Below are 23,341 nucleotides of genomic sequence, written 5' to 3' on the forward strand. Positions count from 1 at the left end.
TTTAACCGAGATCATTTTTCTTTTCAAGATACAAAAGACGCGTTTAGGAGATGCCACGTTCACGAGTCGGTTTCGAAGCGTTTTGTCGGGCTCTCGCGCGGCGATTCTATCGATCGGTCGGGCCGCACGGAGAAAAGCGCGCCTATGTCCGTAACAAAGAGCGGAGTCCGCCTAACGCGACACAGTATGGACATACACCGTTGTTGTATAGTGGCGAGTTGGCCACCGGTTACGTTCTACAAGCGGTAACACCGGTGGATCGAAATTAACGATCGCGATAGTTGTGCCAACAGCAGCAGCAGCAGCGCGAAGAAAGGGGAAATCCTGACGCTCTCGCCAGGCTCGAGATTCGACCTACCCCGAATCGCCGAACCCCTGCAAAAGCGCTCTGGCAAACACCATGACCCTCGCGCGTCGAACGCGCGACCAATATACACGGTGTCGCGCCTTACTTTCGATGCGTTTCACCCTCTGAATAATCTGGCACGTGAACGATAATATCGATCATCGTATAACGACGTAACATACTCGTAACCGAGGATTGGATCATCGAGAATAATCTATCACAGTTCGAAAGTGCAGCCAGGGCCCGTCCTAGGGGGGGGGGGGACAGCCCGGACATTTGTCCGGGGCGCGAAAATTTAGGGCCCCCATTTTGGCTGTAACTGTGAGGAAAATATTGATGTGTTAAATACGCAATTAATAGAAAATTTGTGCTTTTATCAAAAAATAAATGCTTTTGTTAGTATTTAAATAAAATGATTTGTGATTTTTATCGAAAAGATAAAAAGAGTAACGTAAAAAGAATACGTACCTTTATTTTAAAAATATATATATATATATATATATTCTTAAGGGGCGGGGGGCTATTTGCCTTTTTGTCCGGGGCGCGAAAATTTAGGGGCGCCATTTTGGCTGCAACTGTGAGGAAAATATTGATGTGTTAAATACGCAATTAACAGAAAATTTGTGCTTTTATCAAAAAATAAATGCTTTTGTTAATATTTAAATAAAATGATTTGTGATTTTTATCGAAAAGATAAAAAGAGTAACGTAAAAAGAATACGTACCTTTATTTCAAAAATATATATATATATTCTTAAGGGGCGGGGGGCAATTTGCCTTTTTCTCCGGGGCGCGAAAATTTAGGGGCGCACATTTTGGCTGCAACTGTGAGGAAAATATTGATGTGTTAAATACGCAATTAATAGAAAATTTGCTTTTATCAAAAAATAAATGCTTTTATTAAAATTTAAATAAAATGATTTGTGATTTTTATCGAAAAGATAAAAAGAGTAACGTAAAAAGAATACGTACCTTTATTTTAAAAATATATATATGTATATATATATATATATATATATATTCTTAAGGGGCGGGGGGTAATTTGCCTTTTTGTCCGGGGCGCGAAAATTTAGGGGCGCCATTTTGGCTGCAACTGTGAGGAAAATATTGATGTGTTAAATACGCAATTAATAGAAAATTTGTGCTTTTATCAAAAAATAAATGCTTTTATTAATATTTAAATAAAATGATTTGTGATTTTTATCGAAAAGATAAAAAGAGTAACGTAAAAAGAATACGTACCGTTATTTTAAAAATATATATATATATTTTTAAGGGGCGGGGCAATTTGCCTTTTTGTCCGGGGCGCGAAAATTTAGGGGCGTCATTTTGGCTGTAACTGTGAGGAAAATATTGATGTGTTAAATACCCAATTAATAGAAAATTTGTTTTATCGAAATAAATGCTTTTATTAAAATTTAAATAAAATGATTTGATTTTTATTGAAGATAGAAATACGTACCTTTATTTTAAAAATATATATATATATATATTCTTAAGGGCCGGTGCAATTTGTCTTTTTGTCCGGGGCGACGTAACCGCTAGAGCGGGCGCTGGTGCAGCAAAGCTTTGACCTAAGGAAAATTTGATTTAAGGAAAAGCGAACGGTTCTCGTGTTTGACCCGTGGTTCCTTTCAGACCTTTGTTCCCCCCTGATGAGTACCATACGACGCAGCGTGATAAAAACATTCGACCTTGAAATTCAAGGTCAAGGTCAATTGTTGCGGCAGGTTTCTTTTCACAAATCTCCACCGATCCAGAGGCGGAGAATCACGGACGAAGAAGTTTTGTAAAATTGGATTAGGGGTGGTTCTCTCTCTCTCTCAAACATGTTTACTCTTTACGGTAATGGAAGCGTAGGGGTTTTTCGTAGATCCTACGAAATCGGTATCGGCGATGGGAAAGGAAAATCCCGCTCGTCGCAGAAATTCGTCCAACACCCTGTGTACGTAGTGTTGTCTCATGTCGTCGCGCAACTGCGACAGGGGCGGCGAAAGAAAGAAGGCAGTTGTGAAGTTTCACGACTCTCCCCCCCGGCTGAAAAACGAAACTCGTTTGCGCTCGATGATCGAAGGAAAGCCCGGCGATGCCGGCGAAACGAACACCGAGGATGCGTCTATCGAGATTCAGGTGTGTCGCTCCGACAGTACACCGTGAATCCATCGCGAGTATATCAACACAGATAGCACCGCGACACGTCTTCAAGTTTACGAATGTAATTTTTCTCATCGAAATGTCGAAGAGTGATCGGAGAAGTTGAGCAGAAAGAGAGAAAAGAGAGCATAAAAAAACTTAAATGCAGTAAAAGTATACATATATAAAAAAATGTCAACTTCATTCTTTTAAATGGAACAAGGTATTTTTTACCACGTTTTTATTAGCTCGCTTTCTTGTTTGTCTGTTTGTTTGTTCGGTGGCAAATTTTGCAATTGATTTTAAACCAAATTCCCGATGAGCTAGAGCAGGGGTCGGCAACCTGCGGCTCGCGAGCCACGTGCGGCTCTGTGGATGTGAAGCTGCGGCTCTTTAGTTCCATACGCAAATATTATTTATTTTATAAAAAAAAAACATTTAAAAATCGTTCTGAACTGATTAACGAGGATTAGGCACCGATTCTATCTCTCAGCCACTTGTACTCGTTTTTCACCGCACCCCTCCCCCGTGACACGAGTCGTCACTGTCGTCAGTCCGTCGGAAGCTCTCGAATGACGCCGTCGTCAGATATTTCTATGTAGGTTTTAATTCGCTTTCGGCGCAAGACAATTTGGCGTCTTCACCAGTGCTTTGGCTGTGACGTATAGTTTGTTGTTTCAAGTAAAAGAGTTAGAAGCGAATTATCTTCTCAAAGTTATGTATGTACATATATACAATATACATATATATTATCTAGTTTGTTGTGAAAAACACTACTTATATATGAATAAACAGATATTTTTTCTTATGAATAAATAGATTAGTTTTTTTTCTATCAAAAAACTTTATTTATGCGAGTACTATTTATTGTTGGCAAGAAAAAATTTTGTGGCTCTTTAAAAACTTTGAAATTTTGTAGATTGTAATTTTTGACTCTTCCGACTCAAAAGGTTGCCGACCCCTGAGCTAGAGGCTTGAAATTTTAAACATAGCTCAGAACTGGATGACAATGCATTATTCAAAAAAAATTCTTTTTTTAAAAGTCTATCCGTTTCGGAGAAATAACAATTAAATTAATACGTCAGTCGATGTAGCTGAACATTCGTTATAAAAAAGCACTAACCCATGTATGTCGAGAAGTTGGTAAGTTCAGGAGAGATATTTCAATTTTTAAATAACTCTAAAACACACCATTACTGTCGTACTAACAATAAGACGTTACACAAGTAAGTAAACGCTTAGAGGTCAGCACAGACTAGTTCATCGAACGTACAACAAAATGGCCGCTACCATGTTGCCAACTATCAAAAACTAATAAGACATGAAAAATATCGGTGTGTTCGCATTAATTCGCAGACTACTGTATGGGTCCGCGCGCGAACAACCGGCTTCGAGATTCGCCGGAGGGAGCGTCGAAATGTTTGCACCGTCCGGAGGAAGAAGTTCCAGGGGGTGGCTCGCGATCAGGGGTGGTGAGCGGCCAGGAGGAAGAGAGAGAGAGAGAGGGGAGAGCAGTCTTGCCGAAATTGAAAACAGGCGGGAAATTAATGGGAGTTCGGATGCGGTTGGCAAATATTTGCGTGGCAAGCGATTCCGGGGGCATTTCCATAAAGGTGAATCTCGGCGGTCGGTCCTCTCCGGTGGCTTGTTTCCCTTGGATCCACTTCGTTCGATTGGAGGAGGGAATTTTCTTCGAAGATAACTCGAGGGTGGAGAATCGAGGAAGGGCTGTGTGGCCAACTTTCCGGCGTTTCACGGACGGCGCGGATGACGATGCGGGGTGGAGGGGGTGTTAAAGTCTTTTAATATTTTCACTGTTTCAAATTGCACTTGCTCGTTTTCGTTACAAATGCATCGAAACCGGAGTCCACTTGTAACAACCTTCAAATTTTAGTCATTGTCGCGGGTTCTCGCGTGTTCGTCCCGCTGCGCGTTAAACAGGTCGTTGGATTCGCCTTTTGGCGTCTTGGTTATAAATATATATTGATATATAGTTAGAAAAATAAATAATTAAGGTGACCACAATTTTACCACGGTTTTATTAGCTCGATTTCTCGTCTGTCTGTTTGTTCGGTGCAAATTGTTGTTTTATTAAAAAAAGAAATTCTGATAAAACGCATCTGAGAAAAGTTTGATCTTCGAACGCTTATCGTAACGAGAGTTTTTAATAACTTTAATTGATATTATCGTTCTCGAATGTAAAGGACAATTTAACCTTCCGTCGGGCGCAACCGATCTGAGAGGCACAGCGCGATCGGTACTCTTAGGTACCTCGAAAACAGTCACCCCCACCCTTGCGGAGGGCCCAAAAGGGCGGTCCTACGAATATAGACCTCACAAAGTGCACTATTTCCCTAACAGCAGTTGTATAAATGAACTTAATTAGGTGTTTATCATGTTTTTTGAAGGTTAAGGAACATTGTACATCCGTTAAAAATCGACATGTATGGGGACTTTGATTTTTTGGCTCCACGAAAACAGCTAGCGCGTCGATCTGGCGCACTGTGCGCTGTGGCGGGGCGCGGCGCTTCGCCGATCAGAGAACCTGACACCACCGCGGTCGTTTGACGAGCCCGTGAAACGTCATTGTTCGCGGGAACGATTACACGAATTGTTTCCAACACGATAAAGCGTGAAACCACCCCTGCGGCGTGCGAGAGCGCGAGGAATAATGGGGTTCGGAAAGGGGCGAATCGGTCCGATCGGTAACCCGGAGTGAAAACCGCACAGTGGCATCCGTCCATTCACCGCCCCGCCAAATATTCCCATGCAGCGGAATAAAGAACCGACCATTGCAGAATGCAATCACACACAGAGATAGAGAGAAAGAGAGAGAGAGAGAGGGAGAGGGAGACCACTGAAGCCGGAAGAAAAACTGCGGGGAAACGAGGCGGGAAACGACGAGACGGGAACCGAGACGGGAACCGAGACGGGGAAACGGTTCGACCACCCCGCCGGGCAAAACTATTTCTCTCTGCGGGTTATTCTTCCGTGCTTTCCATTATGTAGAATGATACCGCGCACCCGTGCGCCCGTACAGAGGGTACCCCCAACGCACGCGTGCTTTTCAACCGTCGGCCATTACGGGATCCTGCCGCGAATCCCCATTAAATATTTACGAGCGAGCCGAATCGGCCCCCGAGTGCCAGCTTCGGAACGTTGCACTCTTCTTCTCCTCGGTGTTTGCGAGACATCGATCGTTGCATCGATCGAAACACGTCCTGCACCATTTCTTTTTACCACGCTTATATTAGCTTGCCGAGCTGTCGTTGTACGCGTCAAATCTTGTAATCGCATTTTAAACCGCTTCCCGATGAGCCACAGGCTTGAAACTTTAAACATAGCTCGGAACTGGATGACAATGCAATATTGAAAAAACAATTTTTAAAAAAGCCTATGCGTTTAGGAGATATAAACAATTACATTTAACCGTTACACGGTAGTACGTGATCACGTTCAGCGATCCCCACTGCGCGCGCCAGCGCTCCCCACTCCAGTACGCGTTCCCACTCCGACTGACCCACTTCGCACCGAAGGAGCTCAGTCGCGTTTCTATATCTTACTATTTCATACCAGTATTACTATATCTTGCGTTCCATTTAAGAAAGACAAAAAGTAGAGAATAAAAAAATATATTATAAATACAACTTTTTAAAAACCACGCTTATATTAAAATGCACTGAAAAGGAGAACATAATTTTATTTGGGCAGCAGTGACTATAAATAAGAGCGCGAAGCGCCCACGAAGATCACGTCAATATAATCACTGATGCCTAAAATATGATTTTCTCCTTTTTAGTGCATTTTTGGAATGACCTTGAAAACATGATGAAAATTTAAAATTGATATGTCTTAAACTCGACTTACTCTTTGTATTTGAAATATTTCGTCCTGTGGAATTTAGTTTTCGAGATATTCCAGGTGGTAAGGATAAACGCCCCACCCTGTATATTGGCATCTTGGATTTTGAAAATTGTCCAACAATTTTTAATTTCGTCTACTCAACTTTGCTGTAAATGAATCCGCAGTCCAATCGTTACATTCGATAGAGGTTCGTGATCGTAAAAACCGGAGATAATCAACCGTGTACACTTACCCCCCACCCTATACCGTACGCCACCCTTGGCTCCACAGACGTCGTCAAGCCCCGCCGTCGAATTCCCGTTTCCTTTAGAAAATTGGCGCATCTGGCTGTCACCGGTGAAGCCTTTTCGACGAGGGGTGATTTCTAATCGAATCGTATAACCCTTCCCGATGTATCCCGGCCCGGGGGTGGCTTTGCCGAGCGTCGAACGAAATCCTCCGGCGGAAACGTTTTCGAATCGTTGCTCGTTTCGATCGTCGAAGATTCCGTCGACGGGAAAGGAAACGTCCCGCAGTCGACTGGAATCGAAAAATCCCCGACTAAAATTCAAATTTTCAACTTCCCCCGAAATCTATGAAACTTCAATCACAGACTCTTCGGCGTATGTACAGTAAGGAGCATAACTGATTCAACACACTTTAAATCAGAATAACTTTTCTATGAATGGACCAAAACGATTTCAATTTCTCTGTAAGGTGGGAAGAACTAGTTTAGTAAATGATGTCAAAAAATATTTTTAAAAAAATAATGACGACCACTAACGAAAATTTGAAAGATGTGTTTGGTCGGCTCGTATAAATGATACGCGCTCTGAAAATTTCATTGAAATCGGTTAATTGGTTTACGAGTTATAATCGATCGAAAGTGGTGAAAATGGCAGTTTTATGAAAAATTGCAATTTCTACCACTTTTCGATTGATCATAACACGTGAACCAATTAACCAATTTCAATGAAATTTTCGGAGCGTGTATAATTTATACGAGTTGACCAAACGCATCTTTAAATTTCCTTTTATATATATATTTTTTTATCTTTAATTCAACGTGAAATATTGCAGAATAGATTTCGTCAGGCTGATTTCAAATCTGTCCGTGTAAAATTTGTCCATCACCTCAGGATTTTACAAAGAATTGAATTTGGTGAACAGTACTGATGAAATCATTTTTTCGTTGAAATTTAACGTCTCGAGCGACGCTAAATATAGATCGAGAACCGGCGTGATCGATTTGTTCGATCCGCGCGCGCTGACGTTGTTCATCCGACGAGTTTCACGGTCGATCGGTCCCGGATTAATTCCGCCGCGGCTGCTTCCACTGTCATTTTCACAGATTATTTTTTCCTTTTTTTTTAGACGAAAGGTCAGTTTCCACACCGTGGGCCGTTATCGATCGTCTTGAAATCCGTGCCATCCGTCCCCAAAAATAGATGCGAAGCGACGCGGATCGACGTGAATATTTAATTCGAAGCTCGACACGATCTGCCGGGTTGAGGGAGATCGATATAATCGGCGAAACGACCGATAATCGCGGAATTTCCGACAATTGAACGAGGATATATGTGTGTGTGTGTGTGTGTGTGAGAGAGGCGGCGACGGAATGTGATTTTCTGCGTGGCGGAAAGTCCCCGGCGAGTTTTCATCCCTTGCCGATAGTCGCTCGGACGCACAGTGCCCGCAATCGCGAAGACCCGGATCAAAATTAGATTTATTGTCCTGGATTGGGAAGTAATTACTGGACTACGCGTTAAGCCTATTTCTAGTACTATTTCCAAAAATTACTGCGTCATATAGGGGATCGCTGAACGCCACACAGTGGGTATATTTGACCTAACTCGATTCAAAATCGAAGAACTTTCGACAGAAACGAGGTAGAGCGATGAATTTTTTTAAAAATTAAAGCTGAAACTTTGCAGAATATGGGAAAAATAGGGAGATTACGGTACGAACGGTTTTTAACCTTGAGGAAATTCGTTGAGCTTGCACAATTTCAAGAAAATGCGGTTTCTCCGTTACCACGGGCGGAAAAATATTTCATTAATTTTTGACGATCAGATTTGAAATCAGCGTGACAAAATCTACGATAGCTATATTCTGCAAAGTTTCAGCTTTAATTTAAAAAAAAAATTCATCGCTCTATCTCATTTCTATCGTAAGTTCTTTGACTTTGAATCGAGTTAGGCCATCACGTACTACCGAGCGTCGCGCGACCAGGTGTAACGATTAATATTAACATTGTTTTTTTTCTCTTGAACGCACAGTTTTTTTTTATAGTTTGTTTTTTAATATCGCATTGTCGTCTAATTCTGAGCTACGTTTAAAGTTTCGAGTTACAAGATTTCGAAATTCGATTACAAGATTTTTTACGCATACAACGACAACTCGGCAAGCTAATATAAGCGTGATAAAAATTGACTTCATCCCTCAACGACTTTGTTGTATCAAAAACAACAATACATTCTTGAATTTTTTGAATCTTTCACGGTTTTATATTTCACCTATTTTACACTGTTCACCTATTTTTCACATATTTTACATTTTACTTGTAACTAAACTGCGGATTTTATGCATTTATAACAAAAATGGATAGGTGCAATTCAAAACAATGGACAAATTTAGAAAATTTAAGAACATCAATATATCAGTTGCAGCTTATGAAGATTATTAAAAAATGAAAGAGAAATTATTACTTGGCCCTTGTTTGTTGTAGTCGACGCAAACAATTTTTATTTTGCATAAAGCTCCGCGGTCTACTTACAGCAATGCAGATTGTTGGATTCGTGTTCACGTCAGCTACAATATTATCAAGTCGAAGATATATACAATATTGACCTTCAAAAATTAAAGGTGACCTTGAATTTTTATAGATTGTATAGACATTTTTTTTAAAATTCATTGTACCATTCATTCTCACTTCTGTTCAAAAGATTTTTTGAACTCGTCATCGAAACTGCCTGAAAGACCATGTTCAATTTTCGACATAGAATATATGTATGCACAGAAGTATGGCGCGCGTGGAAATCAACGCGCAACGGCGCGGCGCGGCTGCGGCGACAAATTAGGCGCGACCCGCTGAAATCGACTCGTTCACGCGCATTTGAAATAATTACTTTCGTTTCGTTTGACAGGGGTTTCCAGCTGGAGCCCGAGAGAGCGAACACGCTCGCTTCCGTTAAATGCGTCACTCGATTCTTTACACTCGAACGAGCCTGTTTCTCTCCCGTCCTCCTCCCCTCGTGCTTTTTCTCTCGGGCGTCACCAGTGCGCGCATCTTTTTGCGCCAGAATAATCCTCGGGGCATTCAACTCGTTTCTCGATTTTTATGAGCTAGCTCGTGAATATATTTGTTTTGGAATTTACGATTCGCAGGCGGGATTTTATAGTCCTCGAAAAAGTCCTGATTCTACACGATTCTGCATGATTCTACACGAGAAAATATAGAAAACATTTTTTCCATTTGTCTCCTCCTCTCCGAGAAATTGGAAATTGGACACACCCTGTACAGGGTGTTTCAAAATCATATGATTATGTGACTTATAGATCGCCACCGATCCTGAGATGGAGAATCACATTTGGGTGTCCCAAAATTCCTTCAACAGCCGGAAATGGGAGGTTCCCGAGATCATTTGAAGCAATATTTTCCTTTGCAAAAATGTTGTCCGCGGCTTTGTTTAGGAGTTATTAACGAAAAACCACGGTCCAATCACAGCGCGACCTAGACGCGAGTTGGCACAGTCAGCCAATAGACTATAGACTAGGTCGCGCTCTGATTGGTCCGTGTTTTTCGTTAATAACTCCTGAACAAAGCCGCGGACAACATTTTTGCAAAGGAAAATATCACTTCAAATGATCTCAGGTACCTCCCATTTCCGGCTGTTGAAGGAATTTTGAAACACCCTGTACATCTAATATTTCCGGAGAGATTTCCGCGGGTTCGCTCCCCGTCGCGAACAAATAATAATACGAAGTTGCTTCTTATTTTTCATTTATTCCGGCATCGGATGTGTGTTTCAGCTGGCGGAGCCCGTACAAACTCGCCTATAAAATTTTCAAAGTTTCTCGAGGAGCGAGTTTTAAACCGGACGGTAGGGAGCGGGGGGGGGTGTGGTCGGTCTGGCGTCTGCTTTCCCGAAGGAAGCCCGAAAGGGGCGGTAACGTTTATTTGTTCCCGAACGAATTGTGATTACGCGAAACTCCGAGGCGGCGCAGCTTCCGTAATTTACGACAGATCCGGCTAATTCGATTCTCCTTCCACCGTTTTCTTTCATCCTAGTTCACCGCCCGTTTCCGGGAAGCCGCGCGCAAATGGCTTTCCCAGCCTCGAGAAGACGGCGGCGAAGGCTGTGTTCGCGGTGCACCCGATGATCTCGAAAAATTGATTCTCGCGTGGCCGACCACCGAACAAAGCCGCCGCCGTCACCTCGTTCTCGTTCGCGGCGACGAAAATTCAATTTGCCCAGGTTAGATGGAAGTCGGCGATCCCACTGGATCACGGGAGGAGGGGATACGTTCTCGCGGAAAGGGTGAAACTCAAAAATTAGAGGGATTAGAAATAACAATAAACGTAAAACTATTTAGGTGGTGTTGCATACGAAATGTCCGACATTAAACACACGCAATTTCGTATGCACATTGTACAAAACCCATCTACAAATCTTTAATTTCTTGATTGTATTACGGTAAAAATGAGGGGCCGCTCTTTACTTTAGACTCAAAATTTCTGCCTTTCCCCTACGAATTATTATGCATTTGGTATGTAATCCAGTAGGTTTCTACCCGGAGAATCTGCAGATCGAAGTTGCGGACCTCTATGATCAATAGTCGAGAAGTTATGGTCTCTTAAAGTTGAGCATTTTCGACAGATTGGGGCGCCGCCAAGTAACTGGACATACGCTCAACTTTAAGCGACCGTATCTCCTAAACTATTGATCCTAGAGGATCGAAACTTTGTCTGCATCCGCGCCGGGTACAAATCTACCGGATTACATACCGTGTAATCTGGTCATTCGCTTTTTTTCATTTACAAGCTTGCTATCTTGATCGTCTGACATAAACTAGCATTTCGCGCGAAATAAAGCAAAATTCTGGAGTCGCGCTGGGGTCGAGAAGCGTCCGGATTTTCGAGTGACTCTTCGCAGTCGCACACGCCGTTACACGCACCCGGGAACGCTGTTCTTGTTAACAGAATACGATAGCGGAATTTTATTCGACGAAGCAGGGGAACCGGGGAAAGAGAGAGGACAGATCTCGAACTCGAGACGAACAAGAGGATCCGAGGACTGCGCGAGACAGCTCGCGACGGTTGCTTGATCCACTCGAGCGCGTTTAAAGAAGAAAGCGATCGCTGGGACCGGCTACGAAACTTTCTGGTACCGTTCTGTGCCGTCTGCTCTGTGCCGTCGTCGTAAACGCAATCTACGGTAGTTTTGAGAATCGGCGGAGCGACGACAGCCAGTGTACACAAAGCCCCCGAGCCCGGGGGATCGGGAGTCGAGTTGTTTCCTTTCATTCACCGGAAATACATCTAACTTCGGCCCGGTGCTATTTTCCAGACACTTTGCATCGGACAATGGGAAGAGAAAATGGAATTTCCTCGGGTGGGGTTCGAGTAAAACCAATCGAGCGCCAGATACATCGGCAAACCTGTCGCTCTCTCACGACCGAATCAATCGCGAATATTTACTTTCGATCGGTCGTAAACATTTTTCCGAGCACGATGGTGCTAGGATGGATTCCCGGTCGTCTTACGCTACAATTTTCTATAAAAATCAAAGAACTTTCGATAGAGATCAGACGGAGGGATGATTTTTTGTTGTTGTTGTCGTTGTTGTATGCGTCAAATATCGTAATCGAATTTTAAACCACTTCCCGATAAGCTAGAGACTTGAAACTTTAAACGTAGCTCAGAACTGGATGACAATGCAATATTAAAAAAACAAATTTAAAAAGAGAACTGTACGTTCAGTGGAAAAAAAATTTTAATGTTAACCGACACCTCGTCGCGCGACCCGAGGTAGTACGTGATCGCGTTCAGCGATCCCTACTCCGCGCGCCAGCGCTCCCCACTCCGACTCATCCCCACTGCACTGACCCATTTCTCACCGAAGGAACTCAGTCGGTGTGGTATTCTGTTCATTCGGTTCCATTTCGGACTCCATCAAGAGACGTCGTCCCTCGGAGTCATCCCTTCATTCTATCTCGCGTATTTCCATATCTTTTCTATATGTATATCTTACTATTTCATACCAGTATTGCTATATATCTTTCTTGCGTTCCATCTAAATAAGACTTTAGATCATTAAATGATCCAATATTTAACAAAACTATTTTAAAAATGCAATATTTAGATTTTTCAAAAAGAAATTTGATAGACTTTCTGGCGGAAGAACGTTGTCTAAGAAATTGCCCGAGGAAACAGGATTAGATCCGAACGAAGCTCGCGATTTAGCGGTACGTCGTGATGAGAGAGGGTGGGGACGGATCGATAACAAAAGTTAAATTCGAGAGCCGCACCCCTGATCGAAAAAAGGAATTATGAGAAACGGTGGCATCGATCTAGAGACGCTACACGGTTCTTGCTACTTACAATTAGTTGCCAGCTTCCACCCCTTATCCGCCAATATTTCCCATAGACGCCGCCGCCGCGCCGTCTAAGCGAGCTAATTTCCAACCAATCGCAACTTCCCGTCAAACTGCCGTACCTCCGGCTCCGATTCGAGAGTCTGCCAGCCAGTCTCCCCCTTTATTTCCATCCCCTCGCGAGCGGCTCGTCCTTTCCAACTTTCAAACGCGGCGTAAAAGTAATCCGTTTCCGCGGGATTGACCGTGTCGCCTGGGCTTTCCCACCCCCGCTGCCACCTCCCCCCATCCCATCCTACCATCCATCCTCATCCCCTTTCATCTGTTCTCTCTTTTCCCGCAGCCACTCGTCCCGACATCGTCAGATCGATGCAAAACGTTCTCGACTGATCGGAAGTGATTTTGTTTTTCTTTTTTATTTAATGCAATTTCAATCTCCAAGTACAGAGATTATTTTGCCGACCAATCGGCAAGTGATTGCCCTCGCTAGCACGTAATAATAATAATACAATCATTCACTCGACGGAAGTTCTTCAACGTTTAACCCGTTGCCGTGCGATTTTCTTCGCCGTTGCAATCAGTGTTGAGCACTAAATAAATTTATTTAAATAAATAATCATTTAAATAGAAATTTAAATAACAAGTTATTTGTTATTCGGATATTCAAATAAAAAGCAGAAATAATTATTTATTATTTGAGCAAGTCTCTAAAATAGAATTATTTAAAATGATAAAGTTTTAATTGTTATTTACAAATACAATTTCAATTATTATTTGTATTGACGAATAATAAATTAAATTGTATTTTTTTTTATGGGCACACAAAAAACGCGCACGTGTTCATTATATTATATATACAAAATACAAGAAATAAGATCCGAATAATAAATAAATAATCAAGTAATTATTTAAATTACATTTTAATTATTTATTTATATATTATATATATATATATTATTTATATAATTTTATTAAATTAATTATTTAAAATAAAATTTGCCCAACACTGGTTACAATGATCAGAACGTCAGAACGTTCGGAAGTTCTCACTTATGACAGAAACGAGTAGGTGCCATTTAAAACAGTGAGAACATTAGAAGAATTTTACTTTCATATTATTTTTGCAGTGTTAAACATTCTGCGAAAGAAAATAAATCTCTATTTCCCCTCAATAAATCCATTAAACTGGATAGAATGTAATAATATAACAATATTTTCATATGTAAATCGTTCAAGATTTAATAAAGATCGATGTCCAATTATAGGTTAGAATTATTCTTGTTAATACAATTAATACAATTAAACTAGATCAAATTTAATATAATAATATTTTGATATGTTCAAGATTCACACAAAATTTAATAAAGTTCGATGTTATAGATATAGTTATATGAAGATTCAATTTGGATTTATAATATATGTCCAATTATAGGTTAGAATTATTCTTGTTAATACAATCAATACAATTAAACTAGATCAAATTTAATATAATAATATTTTGATATGTTCAAGATTCACACAAAATTTAATAAAGTTCGATGTTATAGATATAGTTATATGAAGATTCAATTTGGATTTATAATATATGTCCAATTATAGGTTAGAATTATTCTTGTTAATACAATCAATACAATTAAACTAGATCAAATTTAATATAATAATATTTTGATATGTTCAAGATTCACACACAAATTTTAATAAAGTTCGATGTTATAGATATAGTTATATGTAGATTCAAGTTGGATTTAATATATGTCCAATTATAGGTTAGAATTATTCTTGTTAATACAATTAATACAATCGAACTGGATAGAATTTAATATAATAATATTTTGATATGTTCAAGATTCACACAAGATTTAATAAAGTTCGATGTCCAATTATAGGTTAGAATTATTCTTGTTAATACAATTAATACAATTAAACTAGATCAAATTTAATATAATAATATTTTGATATGTTCAAGATTCAAATTTTAATAAAGTTCGATGTTATAGATATAGTTATATGTAGATTCAATTTGGATTTAATATGTCCAATTATAGGTTAGAATTATTCTTGTCAACAGAATTAAAATACTAATCTAAACGATGATATTGGGGATTTTACGATTACTTCGCACAATCTGAATTTTTCTGGATAAACTCCAGATAAGTCGCTCGAAAGACGGCGCGGCGGATGCGAAAAAGGAGAACTATACGCGAGGGAGACGCATCGCGGAAGCTCGACGAGGCATTTGACGGACTACCATTGAAAGCCCCTTGCACCAGACAACGAGACACGACCCTCGTCGGCGGAGCTTTGCAACGCGCAAAGCCCGAGTAAGCACATACATATACACACGTACCGGCAGAGACAGGAGACTCTAGGCGTCGCGACGCCATGGGACGCGCCGTGGTGCACCGTTTGTTAGCGTCTTGACGTCGCTAAGACGCCGGGATTTCCGTCGCGACAAGCTTCCTTCCGTGTCGAGCTGCATTCACCAGCGACACCCCAACGACAGGATACCGACCTGTTCTTCCCCACCCTCTTCGTGGTTGTCGTCTGCGGCCGTGGCAGGGTCGTTCAAGAGCCCAGCTAGCCGGAGAGTCCCGGGGAAAACGCGAGTGTCGCGATTCGATGAATATCTCCGGCTGATAACCAACGATAGAGGGTACGAGGGACTTACGTATACCGAAAATAATATAAAATACCGGCGTGTGACTGACAAAGAGACCGCACAGCCTGTCCCCCACGGATTTAGTTCAAATACCCCACAATTCATTCATTGAATACACTCAATAGTTCTCGAGATAGTTGCAATTACAGTTTCATAACCTTAAAATGTCAGTTTCGTTCAGTTTCTTACCAAACAGTGGTGTGGCGTTGCAGCAGCGAGCTGAACTTCTACACTCCGCAGGCCCCGGGTTCGAATCTCCTCGCGGTAATTTTTTTAAACATTTTTCTTACATATAAAAATGCATTTTCAATGTTAAATAGATTTTAAATAGTATGAAATACCGGCGTGTGAGACTGACAAGGAGACCGCACAGTCTGCCCTCACGGATTTAGTTAAAATACCCCACAATTCATTCATTGAATACACTCAATAATTCTCGAGATAGTTGCAATTACAGTTTCATAACCTTAAAATGTCAGTTTCTTACCAAACAGTGGTGTGGCGTTGCAGCAGCGAGCTGAATTTCTACACTCCGCAGGCCCCGGGTTCGAATCCCCTCGCGGTAATTTTTTAAACATTTTTCTTACATGTAAAAATGCATTTTCAATGTTAAATAGATTTTAAATAGTATAAAATACCGGCGTGTGAGACTGACAAGGAGACCGCACAGCCTGTCCCTCACGGATTTAGTTAAAATACCCCACAATTCATTCATTGAATACACTCAATAGTTCTCGAGATAGTTGCAATTACAGTTTCATAACCTTAAAATGTCAGTTTCGTTCAGTTTCTTACCAAACAGTGGTGTGGCGTTGCAGCAGCGAGCTGAACTTCTACACTCCGCAGGCCCCGGGTTCGAATCCCCTCGCGGTAATTTTTTTAAACATTTTTCTTACATGTAAAAATGCATTTTCAATGTTAAATAGATTTTAAATAAATATTTTTATTCGATAAAGGACCAATTGAACATTATACGTATTGTATTTGATTTATATATTTATTCTCTACGTGACGTATATTCTTTATATTATGCAAAACTACAGGAAGCGACTATTCATTGTATTTTATCGATTTTGTATTTGTATTTGTATTAATATTTGTTGTTTGTTATGTATTATTTTAATATTATTATTGTTTTATAATTATTATCTTTCGTGTATGTATTAATAGATCTAGTATTTCTTCCATAAAATAATAGATATGATTTTCAATTCGCCCTTTAACGAATAAAAATGTTATATTTAAAATCTATTTAACATTGAAAATGCATTTTTACATGTAAAAAAGAAATAAAAAGAAATTACCACGAGGGGATTCGAACCCGCGGCCTGCGGAGTGTAGCAGTTCAGCTCGCTGCTGCAACCTGCAACGCCACACCACTGTTTGGTAAGAAACTGAACTGAATTGACATTTTAAGGTTATGAAACTTTAATTGCAAACATTATAATACGACTTAGGCCTCGCAGAAAATTTTGAAAACACCTTTTTCCCGACTTTTCCCCTATGAGCATCCCACCCCATTGATCTTTCGAGCAAACCAGCAACATTATTGAACAAAAGCAGGGAGAAAAGTAAAATAGAGAAAACGTATCGTGAGGAGGAAAATATAATACAGGTTCGAAGGAAAGGGAGGAAGAAAACGCGGAGTGAGGAGATCGTTGAGATCCTTGGTTGGGAAAAGATGCAAAGGTTGATTTTCCCTCGCGAGGTAGTGGAGCAAAGAACCGAGGCGGTGCAGCTCGCGCGGGCGGGCGGGCGGCCGTGGAGCTCGTTTTAATCTCGTTTTCCATTCGTTTTTCCAGCAAAGGAACTGAAAATATGCGGCAGCGTGAGGAGCGGCGGAGAGGTCTGTTGCTCCGCGGACATGGAGGTGAGATTGCAGGAGAGGGCACGTAACAAACATGAGAAAAACACCAAAGACGCTCTGCAACGACTGCATCAGATCCTGTCGACGAGAGGGACAAGGTTCCACAGTGAGTACCTCCTTAGACTTTCACGATTTTAATCGCTTTCCCGACCTTTAATCCCGAGAGGAGTATTCGCGTGTGTGAAAACACCCGTAACCCTGTCAACCACTGATTCAAGCTAGTGATGGGCATTATCGACTAAATTCAACTATCGACTAATTACTATTTAGTTACTACATACTATCGAATATTTAGTCGATAGTTTTTAGTCGACTGAAATTTCGTTTTAGTGGTTATACGTCTAGATTGCGGGCTATAGTCTATGCCTACGTATAGATCTCATTTCTCACTCACTCTTACAGCATTGTACTGCAGTGCTCACTTAGTATTATAGGCACAGTAAGAGTAAATTGGGGTAAATATACCAGACAATAATTAAATAATTAATAATAATAAAAATAAATTTTTAATAATTCGAAATCGCTAATGAGTGAATGTATTTGATAGTAAATCTTATAAAATTTATTCAAAACATCCGCCGTTAAAATTCAACCAATAGCTCGATAGTTTAAGCGACTGATTCAGTAACTGAATTTAGTCGATAGTTTTCAGTCGTTTACAGGTTATTCTCGTATTTACTCTTATTCTCGATGTTCGCTTGTTAAATGAATAGTAGGACAGTATGGGACAGTGCAGAGATATTAAATTTCGTGATTGAATGATTTTGTCTTTATTTAATAATAAATTCATACACTACGTTATAAATATAAATGTACACAATTTATTTATATCACATATATAGTTTATATTGCATAAATAGCAATAAGATTTTAACATCCAATATGAATGAAAGTATTGAAATATCTATTACATATTTCATTACTTGCATATTTGCACGTCCTGTCATAATTATGTATTTCTAACCTTTTCGTTTCATCGTCTGACACTGACATTTGAAATTTCAAGATGGCGACGTGTAAACAGTCGACTGAAAATAGCATGAAAATAGTAACCCCACCATTACTAAATTCAGTCGATAGTTTAAAAAATCAGTCGACTGAAAATAGTAGTTGAATACTATCGATTTAGTCGATAGTTTTTAGTCGATGGTGCCCATCACTAATTCAACCTGATTCCATTTGAACCAACCCCTCCTACCCGCGCGACAGACACACACACACACACACGACATTAAACGAAACGCTCGCGTGCTCGAAAATGAAAGGCGGGGCTCCCGGTGATTCCTTATTAAGTAGTTCCACTGTCCGTGGAGTATACACTGCCGCTCAAAAGTATCCGGGAACACTTCCTTTTTCTCTGCAAAACGTAGTTTTAAGTTAATAGGAAAAATAATAAATTTTTAAATGTTTTTTCGGCGCAACGATTCGATCGTTTATTACGAATTATAAAGCAACTTTGCTAATTGTCGCAAACGAAAACGCCGGAAACATTAAAAAGTTTATTATCGGCAAATACGATCGATAGAAGAAACATATTTAATAGGAAAAGTATATTTTGAAAGTGGCCCAAGTTCATTTTCGAGAAAATCAGTAGCAATTTTAATATTTAGATTTCCAGGTTATCTTTTCATTCTGAAGCAAATTGTAACTAATATATTTAAAGTCACAAAGATTTTGTGAAAAGGAAATCAACTGGTTAATAGATTGATACAAAATTTGGGGCAATCTTTACTTTACCAGACTCAAAATTTGTGCCTTCTACTACGAATCACGAAGTATTTGGTATGTAATCCAGTAGATTTGTACCAGATCGAAGTTTCTATCCTCCGGGATCAATAGTTGAGGAGTTATGGTCGCTTAAAGTTGAGCATTTTTGACAGATCGGGGCGTCACTACAAACTGTGTAAATATGCTCAACTTTAAGCGACCATATCTCCGCAACTATTGATCCTAGAGGATCGAAACTTCGATCTGCATCCGCGCCAGTTAAGGGGGTAGTATACCCTCGATTTGTAACTAGAAAGGAACTAGAATCTTACTAGATTTTGGGTCGAAAATATGGGTTTGCGTCCAGACGTTGATTGACCTTATTAGAACAAATTGTGGGCTGTGTGAGGGCTCATTCGAAAGAGGAAGGTTAGACGCAGCGCGCTTTTCTCACGAGGTTAACGAGATAATGTTTATATCTAATAATATGATGGCCCAAAGTAGAGAAAAAATCTAGGAAAAAATCCCGCAGATTTCAATGAATTTTCTGTCTCTAATAGACTTTTTTGGCTTATGAGATGGGAAAGGCGCGCTGCGTTGAACCTTCCTCTTTCGAATGAGCCCTCACACAGCCCACAATTTGTTCTAATAGGGTCAATCAACGTCTGGGCGCAGATCCATGTTTCGACCCATTTTTCTAGTAAGATTCTAGTAAATAGCAAATATCTAGCAAATAACTAGAATCTTACTAGAAAAATGGGTCGAAACATGGATCTGCGCCCAGACGTTGATTGACCCTATTAGAACAAATTGTGGGCTGTGTGAGGGCTCATTCGAAAGAGGCAGGTTCAACGCAGCGCGCCTTTCTCATCTCATAAGCCAAAAAAGTCTATTAGAGACAGAAAATTCATTGAAATCTGCGGGATTTTTTCCTAGATTTTTTCTCTACTTTGGGCCATCATATTATTAGATATAAACATTATCTCGTTAACCTCGTGAGAAAAGCGCGCTGCGTCTAACCTTCCTCTTTCGAATGAGCCCTCACACAGCCCACAATTTGTTCTAATAAGGTCAATCAACGTCTGGACGCAAACCCATATTTTCGACCCAAAATCTAGTAAGATTCTAGTTCCTTTCTAGTTACAAATCGAGGGTATACTACCCCCTTAAGTAGTTGTACGATATAATTCGTATCGACTGTAGACCGTTCAAGAGGAAAGCGCGTGTCGGTGACCGTTCCGGGCATCGCGCGGTGAAAATTACACGAGGCAGCGCGGCACTGTGAAAATCTCCGGTCCCCAACGATTCTCATTAACGAAATTACTCTTTGGCGCGCGACTTCGCGGCAGCACCTGCAACTCACACACACACACACACACGCTCTCACACATATCACACCATTGACGGCGCGGCGTCTCCCCTTCGTTCGAGCCTCGATCTTTCCCCGTGGACTCGTAGCAGGGGGTGCGGGATGCTCTTCAGGTACCCTTTCCACCTTGCAGCCGACCGCCACCGTTTCTCCGACGGTCGACGCGCGCTTCCCTTTGAACCGTAGCTACCTAGCCGCATCTAGCTACCTACGCCCACTTTGCTCTCCACTCGACGCGATGCAAGTACGGCGACACGACCCGCCGACAGACGAAGAGAGAGCAACCGGCTCGGAAAGTGGACGACGAGGAGAGAGGCAGATACCGCTGTGGAACACCGGCTGAAAGGGAAAGAGAGTAAATAGCGAGAAGCAGCCGACAAGGACTGCTTCAGAGGTGGCCCCCTACGATTTCAATGAAAGGGCCTAGCAGACTAAGATTGGTCCAGCGGCCCCCCACCCACAATTTTCATTGATATTATGTGGAAAACAATGGTTTTAGGTTGAAAGATAACCCCCTAAAATTTTAAGTCGCTAACCCTTCGTATAAGGATGATATCAGGGTAAATAGCCTTAACTGTATTATTTTTTTTCTCGGTTGTTAATTAAGTTATCCGGATAAAAAAAGAAACGAAAATACTCGAACTTACCTGCTTCATATCATACATTTTTTCACCATCGTGATCAAATTATTAAGGGTAGCAAAAAATCGTTTAATTGCTTACGGGTGGGAATTGCAAGCAACCCTTCGAGTGATCACTTCGAAAAAATTCAAGAACAATGTTCTGTTGCTTATCTAACGTATAAAAAAAAGTTTCAAGATGGTCGGATTGGTGGAACATAGTTAAATATTGGAAAGCAAATAAAATCACGTCATTATAATGGTATAATGTACAGTACAGTGTTTCGTAACGGGATATTAAGTCCCTTCTTCTTCCTCTTTAGAATGAGCCCTCAACCAGCTCAGAATATGCTCGTATAAGGTCAAACAACGACGTGGCGCAGACCCATTTTTTCGATCCATTTTTCTAGTAAGATTCTAGTCCCTTTCTAGTTACAATCCGAGGCTGTACTATCACGACTTTCTCCGTGCGGCTGGAAAAAGACAGAGCTGAGATCGGAGCAGTAATCATCCAAAAGAGTCTTTGATTAGCCGCCCTTGTACGCCGAGCGACCAGCAGCACCCTGTGTCTCGGTATGGGGCCGACCACGTTTTTTCCCCCGTTGGATTCGTTCAGTCCGACGATGCCCATACGAGCGAGAAAAAGATCCAGTCGATTATCGACCGATCGGCTGTCGGTGGGTTGTCGCCGGAAGGAAAAGCCGTTGAACACTCGAGGCGAAGTTGGGTAAGAATGTCGTCGGCGGCGGCTTTTCCCAAACCCCATCATCCCCATTCCTCGTCTGAATCCCCAATTGCGGTCGCGCGCGCGCGGCACCCTCGACGCGTAACCCCGTGGATCTCTGTGCCCCGAGAGGCCGGTTCTTATCGTCGCTTCAGCCGCGAAGAATGTGATTAAAATTCCTTTTAACGACGCCAGGGAGAACAGAGAGCGCGAGAGAGCCAGCCCCCTCTCTGTGCGACGGGAATCGTCGCCGGTGTTACCGGCTACGTTGACGCACCCAACAAAAAGCTACCAGACTGCGCCGCGCTGCCGCGTCGCGTTCCACTCCGCGCGAAAAGGGGAACCCCAAGTGCTTTGTACGCGCGCCAGCAACCACCGGCGCTGAACTTTGTTGTCAGAGATTTTAATTCGTGCTGCGAACCTGCCCGTCTGTTCTCACAGCGGGTCGCGCCACGATTTTCCCCAGTTTCACCGTGGAAAACTTAACTCGGCGGGGAAAAAAACACAGCCGCTACACGCTGCTGTTACGCGGCCTTCTTCTCTAGGGCATCGTCGACACACTGGGACCAAACGATCCGATCGAACGTCGATTTTCGTGGTTAAAAATTTAGATTTTTCCATGATAATATTCGTGACATATCTAATATAGCGTTTAACGGACAAGCTTCCCTCTTCTTTCTTTTACAGATTTCTTCAAGGTTCTGCTGGCAGACAGCAAGAAAAGCTTCCACGAAATGTTCAAGAAGACTTACGGCATGCTCTACGAACAGAACTCGTACGTCTTCACGGATCTGTTCAAGGAACTGGAGAATTATTACGCCAAGGGGACGGTGAGTTTTCCTTTGTTTTCATTCATTCGCATTATTAGGCTTTCGTTGCTGATAAACTATAAGAAGAAAGGGTTCGATGCATCTCATTGCTGTTGGCAATTGTGGTTACAGATATCGTTCCTTCGGTAAGACAGACTCGAATTTTCGGATACCCCCGTCCACCCCTAATTATAGCATTTTTACGTACCACGCTCTTATATTAGCTTGCCGAGTTGTCGCTGTATGCGACAAATCTTGTAATCGAATTTTAAATCACTTCCCGATGAGCTAGAGGCTTGAAACTTTAAACATAGCTGAGAACTGGATCACAGTGCAATATTGAACAAAAAAATTATAAAAAAGAACTGTGCGTCTAGGAGAAAAAAAGATTTTAATATTAACCGTTACACCTCGCCGCGTCACTCCACTACGCGTTCCATTCAAAAAAGTAGAAAATAAAAAAATACAAAGTATAAAAAGCATAAAGATTCGCAGTCCAGTAATAATGAAGGAGAATTCTTGCTGTTATTAGTCTCGGAAGATCGTCCAGGGCATTTAGTTTCGCGTGTCGAGAACACTCGAGACGAACGAAGTTATTACCGCTGATCGATCGAAAACGGGAAACAAAGAAGGATCGTCCGAGGAGATTATACGAGTTCGTCGATATTT

At 41.3% G+C, this 23,341-nt stretch overlaps 1 protein-coding gene and 1 long non-coding RNA gene across 4 annotated transcripts in view; one reads left to right on the top strand and one right to left on the bottom strand.

Moving 5' to 3' along the window:
• The window catches only part of Dlp (glypican dally-like), a 137,139-nt gene that overhangs the window by 105,635 nt on the left and 8,163 nt on the right, over nt 1-23,341 (top strand). The window contains exons 1-3 of one of the 3 annotated variants that reach the window (XM_076443705.1): nt 15,272-15,571; nt 17,380-17,550; nt 22,551-22,693. In XM_076443705.1, the coding sequence (XP_076299820.1) occupies nt 17,442-17,550; nt 22,551-22,693 (252 nt within the window). In that variant the 5' untranslated portion in view covers nt 15,272-15,571; nt 17,380-17,441. Of the gene's footprint in view, nt 1-15,271; nt 15,572-17,379; nt 17,551-21,731; nt 21,867-22,550; nt 22,694-23,341 lie in introns of those variants that run through there. The other 2 variants (XM_076443704.1, XM_076443706.1) reach the window with 2 other exon arrangements.
• On the bottom strand, nt 1,343-7,186 carry LOC143218500 (uncharacterized). The gene is made up of 3 exons (XR_013011088.1): nt 1,808-7,186; nt 1,588-1,684; nt 1,343-1,438 (listed from the first exon to the last, which is right to left on the bottom strand). It is a non-coding gene; the product is annotated as an uncharacterized LOC143218500 (long non-coding RNA).

This window comes from Lasioglossum baleicum, chromosome 19 (genome assembly GCF_051020765.1).
Source record: "Lasioglossum baleicum chromosome 19, iyLasBale1, whole genome shotgun sequence".
In the NCBI taxonomy this organism is placed as follows: Eukaryota; Metazoa; Arthropoda; class Insecta; order Hymenoptera; family Halictidae; genus Lasioglossum; species Lasioglossum baleicum.